Source organism: Halichoeres trimaculatus, unplaced genomic scaffold, assembly GCF_033239565.1.
Source record: "Halichoeres trimaculatus isolate MK-OKI-2021-1 unplaced genomic scaffold, fHalTri1.1 fHalTri1_scaffold_17, whole genome shotgun sequence".
In the NCBI taxonomy this organism is placed as follows: Eukaryota; Metazoa; Chordata; class Actinopteri; order Labriformes; family Labridae; genus Halichoeres; species Halichoeres trimaculatus.
In genome coordinates this window covers 1,416,753-1,427,500 of record NW_027437195.1, presented here as the reverse complement: position 1 = coordinate 1,427,500, position 10,748 = coordinate 1,416,753, and the positions used below count along the sequence as shown (strand labels likewise).

Below are 10,748 nucleotides of genomic sequence, written 5' to 3'. Positions count from 1 at the left end.
TTTTTTTCTAGTGCTCTTGGCTACTTGATTTGAAATTTTTCCTCTGACACACTTTTTTTTAGCTGGATTACCAGTCAACAGGGTAAAACATTTCACAATTGAATATCGTTTTTTGCACATTCTGAAGCTATGTTTTTACCAAACTGCTGCTAAAAAATTAAATATTTTATAGTTTCAATAAATATTAACTTCATTAATTCCATATAATCATATTTTTGCCTTTTACCTAAAACATTACCTGATCCTACAGTAGTGCATGCAGCTTATTTTATAACACTGGCATTGGTCGATACCCAAAGCCCAGGCACAGGTATTAGTATCAGTATGGGTATGAACTTTTCTGACCTGCAGCGTCTCTCTATGCCTCTGTCATCTCACATCTTCTCATATCCATGCTGACCTCTCAACCAAAGAGCACACCGCTCTCACCCACAGTTTTGATTGGCAGGCTCCACCAAACCAGACTAGACCCCCCTCCCCCCGAGCTGAATTACATAATTTACTTCTATAGATGCAGTACACGGTCAATTAATGTTATTATTGACCAGTTTTGTAATGTCCTAGAATTCAGATTCTTTACTTGGGGATCTTAAGCAGATATGAGATTAAAATGTGATTAATTCGACTAATTAATTAATTACAAATTTTGTAATTAATTAAATTAATTTTTTTAATCCCCTGACAGCACTAGTTGGTTATTTACCGTCATCAGTCATTATCTGGAGGGTTATTGTAAAGGGGCAGCTGATGTTTATAACTCTTTTTTTAATGCTTAATAAATAATATGCAGAGCGTCTATAAACATTCAATGATTAGCCGTTGAAGTTGTTAAAGTTTGATAAACATCACTTCCAACATTATAATAACCATCCAGATAATGTGACAGATGCTTTATAAAAGCTTTATATGCTGAAATGAACACTTTATATTAACAAACAATGAATAGCTGCTCCCTGTGTCTCTGTAATGTTATAGATATGTTATAAACTATCTCAAATATTTAATAATATTTGCTCATCATTAACAAACACTTTATTAAGTGTATGAACACCTCTCTGGTATAGGTGCCGTCCTCTTTGTTTGGATAAATGTTGGATTTCTTATGGATTCATTGCTGGGAATCTTTGGTCCTGTCTTCCTTTGTCCCAGACTCTGAGGGTGTTTGGAAACTATTTGTTGTCTGATTTTAACTCCAGGAATGGCACATTTTTCCCAGCCCTCTGCATGGGACCAGCTCTATGAACTTCAGCTCTGTCTGTTCCTCATCAGTCAGTCATGTCTGTAGTGTCTGTGTACGAGCTGCTTAATAATAACTCTGGAGATCAGGGAGAGCTAGACCCCCAATCTTTAAGCAAGTGTGAGTGTTTTCATCTTGACCTATATGAAATTCAGTAAAGTTCTCCTCCAGCGCCTGAATGTGGTGGGATGAACCTTCAGGGGTAGGGCCCTAAAGAATGAAAATCCACATTATTCACCCAGATGGACCTTAAAAAATTATTTCTCAGTGTCCAGAAATGTCTCACATGACAGTTCTTTCCAACAGGCACAAAGGATCAGTTTGAGGCTGTGCAGGTTTACCAGGCGCTTAATAAAGTGGGAGTCTATCTGAGGGGGTCACCTGTAGACATGTTGGTCTTAAAGGTTCATTCTGATCCTGCAGACTGAGGATGGACAGGATGGAGCTCTCTCTTTTGTTCCCGTTCTTCTCCTCTTTGCGTCTCTTTAACTGAGGAGTTTCTTTAACACAGACTGATGAAAGGAAAAAAAAATCCTCCAACAGGTTTAATTCAAGGAAATGTCACAGATGACATTCAGTTATTTGCGTTCACGTCATTTGATCTTTTTTTTATTTCTAAATAGATTAAACTGGTCTGATGTGAGCCGCACAAACAGCACGCGAGCGTTTCTCGTGCCGTGAAGGAGGCAGAGGGTGTCGACAGGCTTTCTTCATCTCAGTGAGGAAGATTTCATTTGGAGGCGGCTGCACACCATCAAGCTTCTTGAGTGCCTCTGTCAGGGATTTGAACCCGCAACTCTCAGGTTTCTGAGTCTCATCCTGTCCACAGATGGATCAGACATGATGTAGTTCTGTGCTGGTGTGTGGACGTGTGGTGGAGCTGGAGTTTCACTTCGTAGTTGCTAGATTAGGTTTCTTTCTATTTGTCCTCAGAGTCTACGTTCCTAAAAAGATGTCCCCACAATGAGGGTCTACAGATCCTGGTCTGCTCTGGTTCTGGCCTTGTCCCGCAGACCTGCAGTTTCTGTAGAGAGCCATGGAGTAAATCTGAAAAACGGATCTGAGCAGTTCTCAGAGAGAGGAGGAGGAGGGGGAGGAGGTCAAAGAGAGGAGATAAAAACACAGAGAGGAGTGTGTGCTCACTTTCAGAGGTTCGGCACAGACGGAGGAGAGGAACATTTATTTAAAATCACACAGAGAAAATCAGGGAGACAAACATGTTCTCAGAGCTGCTCCTCGTGTGTGTTTCCTGTTTTTACTTCATCATTTGATTTTTTACTCTCTCGCATTTTAAAGCCATTTTCTACATTTCTGTCTAACTATAAGGAAGCTGCAGTCTTTCCTTGAAGATTTAGAAATTAAAGATGATGAGCCAAGCAACATATCAAAATTCAACATATCGAAATTCAAGAAATTAAAATTCAACAGATCAAAGTTCAGCAGATAAAGTTTGAGTAATTAAAAATAAACAAATGTTTCTTCCTTTGCTGCTTAAACCTGCTGCCACACACAACAACATCAGTTTGTGTATAAGTGTGTGTGTGTATGTGTGCGCGTGTGTGTTAAAATGATTACAGAGGAAATTCAGCCACCTCTTCTTATTACCCAGCAGCCTCTTGTTCACGTAAACAGCGTGATTATTGTCCCATTGATCCGTCTGATTCTTTACAGCAGAACGTTACGGACGCTGTCGTTTTGTCTGCAGCTCCTTTTGTGCCTGCTCGCCTGCTCGTGCGCTGGTCCCTTTGAACAATGAATCATATTTAGCTTCCAGAGGAAACGAGGAGCCGCTCGCAGAGTCAGGAGGCGGTGGTGGCGGGCGAGTCAGGGAGGCAGCCAGGACGAGCCGTCGCTGAGAGAAAGAGAGACGAGGAGTTGAGAGAGTCCAGAGCTCCTGATGCCCAGTTTTCCTCTTTTAGTTCTGTGTTATTTAAAACATAATGAGGAGACAAAAATGTTCAAACATGAGCCAAAAAAACCAGAGAAAATAATTTCAAATCTCCTGAAAAAGAGCTTCAGATGCTCCGTTTGTTTCCTTCTTCGAAGGGAATTCAACAAGAGAGGAAATCTGAGCAGATTAATTCAGATCTGAAATCAGGAGGCTAAAATAAAAACAGCGTCAAACAGCGTGAAACTCAGAGAAAGGGTTCATCTCACACTTAAAGAAAGACACAGAATTATTTCTATAAGCTTTCCAACAGCTTCACACTCTGTGAAAAAATCACTGAAACTCAAACAAGTCACATCATTTCCTGAGTGTTAGAAAACATTCAACCTGTTTCTCTAAACACACACAGATAGATCAGATAATTTTACTCTTTTACTCCAGAGTCTGATCAGATTAAAGCTGAGGCTGTTCACATCTGAAAAACACTTTGATTCATCCTTCATTACCTGGTTCGTCCTCTGACTGAGGGAGCATGTAAAGATATGTAAAGGAACCATAACAACGTGTGTTTCTGGCTGATCTGGTGTTCACTGCGTGCCGGTGGGTCTGTGGGTGTGGCTCAGATTTCATCAAACGAAACAAAAACCTCACACCTCGTCGTCTGATTGGGGGGTGTTTTCAGATGTTGCTCCAGCACACAAATAAGACAGATCCTGTGCTGTGTTCAGAGTTCATCTGACCAGGACCTGCTGGTCTTCAAACCTGCAGTCAGAGGAAAAAGTGTGTGCACATCTTTAAAGTCTGCTTTAAATGTGTAAAAAAAAAACACTTCTTAAAACCTGTAATGAAAGAACGAGCAGCAGAGGGCTTCACACGGTTTGGATCTGCCCCCTGCTGGATGTGTGTGGTCCTTAATTAACTCCTATTTTAAACTCGTCTCAAAGGGTCCCATCACTGCCATGAGCCCAGCTTCACACACACCTCACTGCAGTATCACCTGCATGGGGTCAAAGGTGACAGGGTCTTGAAGAATCAGGCTCAGTCAGACTAACCTCGGTGTTCCCAGCATCCTCTCTGCCTCCTCCTGCTCTGATTGATGCAGTCAGATCAGATGTATGTGAAACGCAGGCTCTGCCAAATGAACACATCAACTGATGACCAGCTGTTTCTAATTATTATACACTGGTTAATTAGGACGCCGTGTCACCATCAGCGGCGGCAGTAAACTGTGTGAAATTCATAATTCATGCTCTGGCGTCCAATGAGCCTCCATCCACGCTGCAGCGTGGATGGAGGCTCATTGGACGCCAGAGCATGCCAAATATCTGTGTGTGTGTGTGTGTGTGAGCGTGTGTGTGTGTGTGTGTGTTCACGCCTCTCCCTCACACCTCTCTCCCTCTCTCTCTCAGCAGGGTGTGTGTGTAGGTGGCGGTGTGAAATGTCTGGATCTCAAAGGTAAGCTCTGGCTGCGTCATTATTAAACATGATGGAGGACTTCATGATGCTCTGAGTGATACCAGAACATCTTTAATTATTACAAATACACATCAACAGAGCATTAATATCTCCATAACCATCATTAATGTGCTGAATATTAGAGACGCTAAGCAGAATGAATGGAGACGTCAGTTAATGACGGACCTGTCACAGTGATGGCTCTGCTCCTTTATCTCACTATACTTCTGTTTACATCCATCAGAGGACTGACGGAGTGTTTTTTGGAGGGTTTAGAGAAATACAGGATCGTAAAAACAAAAGTTTAGTCAGAAATCTGTCAAAAAAAATAAAAAAAAATAAAAACAGCTGATTTTGTGCAGAAGGATAACAGCTTAAATCAAGAGAAACATTGAAATGGTGATTCAAGGTAAGGATTTGGTACAAATACTCTCTAAGGGCTCTCTTTTGGAAAAAAAAAAAAAAAAAAGATACTTTAAACTTTAAGAAGGCAGACATTTTTCAAGATGGTCACCATGGCCTACTTCTTCAATCAAATGCCCATTATTTCAATAGTTCAAATGGTGATGCAAGTCTGAAATGTGACACAGATACTCACTAAGACAGGGGTCTTCAACATTTTTTCCAACCAAGGGCCTCAGGGGCCTTAGTAATGGAGAGGTGGAGCAGGGACCTCTGCTATATTACTATACTATTGGTATACAACCAATAGTGTCACATATATATATATATATATATATATATATATATATATATATATATATATATATATATATATATATATATATATATATATATATATATATATATATATGACCCCTACAGCAGTGTTTTTGTGCAGGAGAAGCCCAGGGCGCACACACCAAACACCCCCTCCCTGCTCCTCTGCTGGTTTCCTCTGCACTCAGACGGGGCCATATTTTACTTGACCAAAAACACAAATTAACGGACTCCCACCGAAAAACTCTGATATCGGTCTGCATTCACGCTTTTTTTAAACAATTTTCAGCGCGTTGCTTTCACACAAAAACACAGCTAAATAAGGCTCTAGTTCTCATCGTGTCTCTTCGTCCTGGCAGACTACCTGCGTTTGTTTATATCTGGCACGCTGTGCGCGCGGACTGATACACTAAGTGGCAAGCACCTTTAAAGGGCAACTCCGTTTTTTTGACACCTGGACCTTATTTATAGGCGTGTGCATGCTCATATACTCACTCAGACAAACATCGTGCAGCTCGGAGTCCTTCAGAAGTTATTTAGATCCAGCTGATTTTAGCCGCACTTAGCGGGGGCCACGGCAAGGGAGCTTCAGCGCGGGACATAATCTCTACGAAATCGCTCATTTCGGCTATATTTTTTCATCCATCGCTATCCATCGTTATCACAAACACACTCCTCTTCTGTTGCCATAGGAGAACACTGTCCACAAGCGCACCACCAGTTCACATTGAGTCGTGGACGTGCTCCTGTTTGTTGTTCTCAAGCCAGCTCTTCGTCTCTCTCCCTCTGCATCCTTCTTTCATGGAGCTCCTCGTCCGTGTACTCAGGCTCAAACCGGTAAGGACAACCGTCAAACTCGAAGTCGCAGTCTGAAGACAGTAGACGAGCTGACTTTATGATAACACTGACGATGGATGAAAAAATATAGCCGAAATGCCCCTCTTCTCCATGCTTGTTTTGGTTACTCATCGTGTTTTTCCGCCAATTTCACTTCCTGTCAGCGACAGACATTTACAAAATAAAAGCATGTGAGCAACATGCACTAACGTGCGATAAAATATTTAACGGCGTTAATAGATTGACGAGTTAACGCGGGAATAACGCGTTAACTTGCCCAGCACTAATATATATATATATATATATATATATATATATATATATATATATATATATATATATATATATTGAGTCTGTAAACATGTCATCAGCCCCATTTCTAAGCATGTGATCTGATCTGGACAAGATCCAGATAACACACAGTTTTGTATATTCATAGTTTAATTTGAAATAATTGCAACGTATGATGAGTGGCCTTGCCTCTATAATTTACAAATATACCTTTCATAACAGTCAAGTGTGCAAGCTACACACTAAAAACATCTGGGTTAAAAATAACCCAGTTTGGGCTGTTTTATAACAAACTGCTGGGTCATTATAGCACCAGCCCAGCAGGAGTTAGTTTGATGCTGCAGGATGGGTTTGTCCACTTTAACACAACAAATGAGTTAAATATTCTACTCTAATTCTAGGTCAAACTGATAACAATTCTGGGTTTTGCAGACCACATATATTTGAATAATACATGCATAGAAATGGTGGTTTAGTTCAGCTTCATTTAATCATGTTTCATCAAGGTGTGGGGCACTGACAGCCAGTCTGTGCTGTGGAACGTGGACAACAGATCTGTACCATAAAACACAGACAGCCAGACTGTGCTGTGGAACACTGATAACAGGTCTGTACCATAAAGCACAAACAGCCAGTCCGCGCTGTGGAACACGGACAGCAGGTCTGTACCATACTGTTACCATACTGTTAGTGGCAAATACAGCCTGAGCTTCACATGCAAACACTGATGTGACGTACAGCAGAACTGCATTCCCTCCTCACAAGGTTACAGAACGCTTTCACAACAATAATGACCAACATCTTTAAATGAAAAGTAGCAGTTATGTTGATGTATAGGCATTTATTTTAGGTTGGGTTACAGAGTAAAATGTGATATCAAATGAAAAGGTGCTGATATGTGTGAGTACTCACTGGATGGAGTCTGACATAGTGTTTGGTTGGTGGAGCACTTCTGTTGACCTAACAACACAACGTTTAAATCACAGAACTGAACTTGGCGTGAGTACCAGAAGAAATAGCTGATTTTGTTGGTGCTAGAGATCCCAGTTTTTCGATGTGCTTTTTTAATAATATAGCAAACTTTGTGGTATGTGGCTATGGTTCACGGACCCCAATTTGAGAAACACTGCTTTAGAGACCGTCCTGATTGTTAAAGGACCTTACTGTTCCCCGACTCTTTCGGATTCCCTGCTGCTGGTCATGGTGCCATACGGAGGACAGCTTGTCTCAGCAGTCGGTAACTGAGAGTGGCGCACACTGTGACCAGCATCAAGTCACATCAGCCTATCTCCCAGCGGCTCTGCTACAATGAATTGAATGGGAAGTGATGTATGAACCAGGCTGTTACAATAAGGAGACAGAATCTAGTGGAAACATAGGGAACTGCAGTTCATTTTAACATGGAGCTCTATGGGGACTGACTCACTGCTGGAGACAGAACAATCAGGGAAATGCAACTACAAGCATTTATTATTTTTAGCGTTTAAGATTTTGATTCAAAACGTTTTTTCTTGAATCAAAACTCAGTCAGTGTTTAGAGTTAATATAACTGTTAAAACCTTTTATCTAAACCACACCTAGAGCTCCAGGTCTGGTCTCAGACAGGTCTTAGTCTCCACTAACTAAACATTGGACAGAGTTTCTTTTCAGGTCTGCTCTGGTCCTCACAGATCCAGATAACCTCAGCAGCAACCATGTGAGCACAGCAGCAGTGTGAAGTTGTGCGTTCGATGCCGTGATGGGCGTCACTGCTGTCACGCTCTGATGACTCTGACTGCGGGTGTCGCTGCCTTATTATCTCACCGACGCAGGGCGGATTATAAAAATGGGATTTGAGATTCTCCCTCTGCTCCTCTTAGCTAAGTGATTATTGTTAAAAGAGGAAAAATCATTTCCTAAATAATTATGATACTAATTATCACCCCCCCACCCCCTCCCTGTCAGAGCAGATAAGACCCAGAGCAGGAGAGAGTCACGTGTCTGATTGGTCACAGTTTGATCAGAGCCAGACTCCTGATCAGGAGCTGCTCTGGAAACACACTCTGATTAATACACACACACACACACACACACACACACACACACACACACACACACACACACACACACACACACACACACACACACACACACACACACACACACACACACACACAAAAACACACACTCAAGTCATGAACAAGCACCTAATAAAGGAATATACCGCAAAACAAAGCAATCAGATTACAGCTCATTCCTTTCAAGCGCTCCTTAAAATCTATACCTGTGGAATTTAAAGGCTTGGCTCCTCTGCGCCTGGTTTTATGAAACAGAGATGAAGACAAAGAGGAAGACTACTCAACCAGTAAAACTCAATTTCTTCATTGTGTGAATCAAATGTGTATCTTCTTAAACAAAAGAATGCCATAGATGTCATATGATAAAGTGCTGCTTCAGGGCACCGGCAGCAGTTGTTTGTCGGGATGGGTACCAAATAAGGTGATTTTATAAGTACTGACTGAATTCTGTCTGTAGTACAGCCAGCTATATGTTAGCGACATCTGCAGCCCAGTGCTCCGACAAATCTGTAGGCTAACGTGACAACGAGTGAACACTGTCAGTTTGTTTGTAGTTTAGTAGCTGTTTATATTTAGCACAGCTAGCAGCCGGGTGCTCTAAGACATGTCTGTAATGTAACTGTTACAGTTCTGGGCAGAACTAGCAAGGTACACGCTGGACCCAAAAGCGAGGCGGAGGCAAGGAAGCAGTTTAAGAGTTTTTATTGCACAGAGGGAGTAAGTGAGAATGAGAGTCCGGTTTGTAGCAGCTCTCTCCTGAGAGCGCTGGGCACAGAGAGTTGTGGCTGTGGAAGGTGGCAAGGGCTGTAGCAGTAGCTCGAGGGAGGCACTAGGACAAAGCAGCACAAAGACAGGATCAGCAAAAACTCACAGAAAAAGATACACAACAATGTGAGGTCAGTATACTCATCACGAAGGAGACCAAACTACCACGAAGCAAGACGGAATCCACTGGCGCCGGTCCACACCTGAAGAGAGTCTTAAGTAGCCGGCGCCTGATTGCAGATCCGCTGCAGCTGTGCCGGCTGCAGCCGCGGGAGAGAGGAACAGGGAGGGGAGGGGGAAGGAGAGGAGCGCTCCCAGAGCGCAGCAGATTCACCACAGTACCCCCCCCTCAACGGACGCCTCCTGGCGTCCTACCAGGCTTCCCAGGGTTGGCACGGTAAAAGTCATCAATGAGAGAATTGTCCAAGATCAACTTACGGGAAATCCAGGATCTCTCCTCCGGACCATAGCCCTCCCAGTCCACCAGGAATTGGAATCCCCTCCCCCGGGGACGGACGTCCAGAATCCGGGAGACAGAGAAGGCCGGATGGTCATCGATGATCCGGGGGGGAGGGGGGGGGACGGCTGGAGGACTAAGGTCACTGGAGGAGACAGGCTTGATTAGTGACACATGGAATGTGGGGTGAATCCGAAGGGAGGCAGGCAATTTCAACTTTACACATGAGGGGTTGATGACCTTTACCACTGGGAAGGGTCCGATGAACCGTGGCGAGAGCTTACGTGCATCCGAGAGGAGGGGGAGGTCCCGGGTAGAGAGCCACACCTCTTGGCCTGGCTGATACACAGGAGCGGGGGAGCGATGGGCATCAGCCAGACGCTTATTCCGGTCAGCCGTTCTGAGGAGCGCCGCCCGCGCCTCCCGCCAGATGGTCCTGATGCGACGGTGGTGCTCCCTCACCGACGGCACGGCCACAGTCTGTTCCTGCTCAGGAAACACAGGGGGCTGGAAACCGTTACAGACCATGAAGGGGGACATACCTGTGGCCGAGCTGGTGAGGGAGTTGTGGGAGTATTCAATCCACGGCAGGCAGGTGCTCCAAGAGGCAGGATGCTGGGCCGCCACACACCGGAGCGCAGACTCGAGATTCTGGTTGGCCCGCTCTGTCTGGCCGTTGGTTTGAGGGTGGTATCCAGAGGAGAGGCTGGCTGCTGCGCCCACCGAAGAGCAGAAATCCCTCCAAACCTGGGAGATGAACTGGGGTCCTCTGTCAGACACTATGTCAGCTGGGATACCGTGAAGCTTGAAGACGTGGAGGACTAGGAGGTTGGCAGTCTCTAGAGCAGTAGGGAGCTTGGGCAGGGGAATGTAATGAACCATCTTGGAAAATCTGTCAATAATGGTGAGTATAACTGTGTTACCTTCGGAGGGGGGCAGACCAGTGATGAAATCCAGGGCGATATGAGACCAGGGTCGACTAGGCACAGGGAGGGGGCGCAGCAAACCAGCAGGCGGGTGGTGAGAAGCCTTGCCTCTGGC

The 10,748-nt window shown here is 44.0% G+C and overlaps 1 protein-coding gene across 1 annotated transcript in view; it reads left to right on the top strand.

Annotated features, from left to right (window-relative positions):
- Nucleotides 1-10,748, top strand: part of LOC141806716 (protein phosphatase 1 regulatory subunit 37) — a 99,444-nt gene that overhangs the window by 20,623 nt on the left and 68,073 nt on the right. Inside the window, exon 4 of the mRNA XM_074692357.1 lies at nt 4,535-4,580. Coding sequence (XP_074548458.1) covers nt 4,535-4,580 — 46 coding nt within the window. The remainder of the gene's footprint in view (nt 1-4,534; nt 4,581-10,748) is intronic.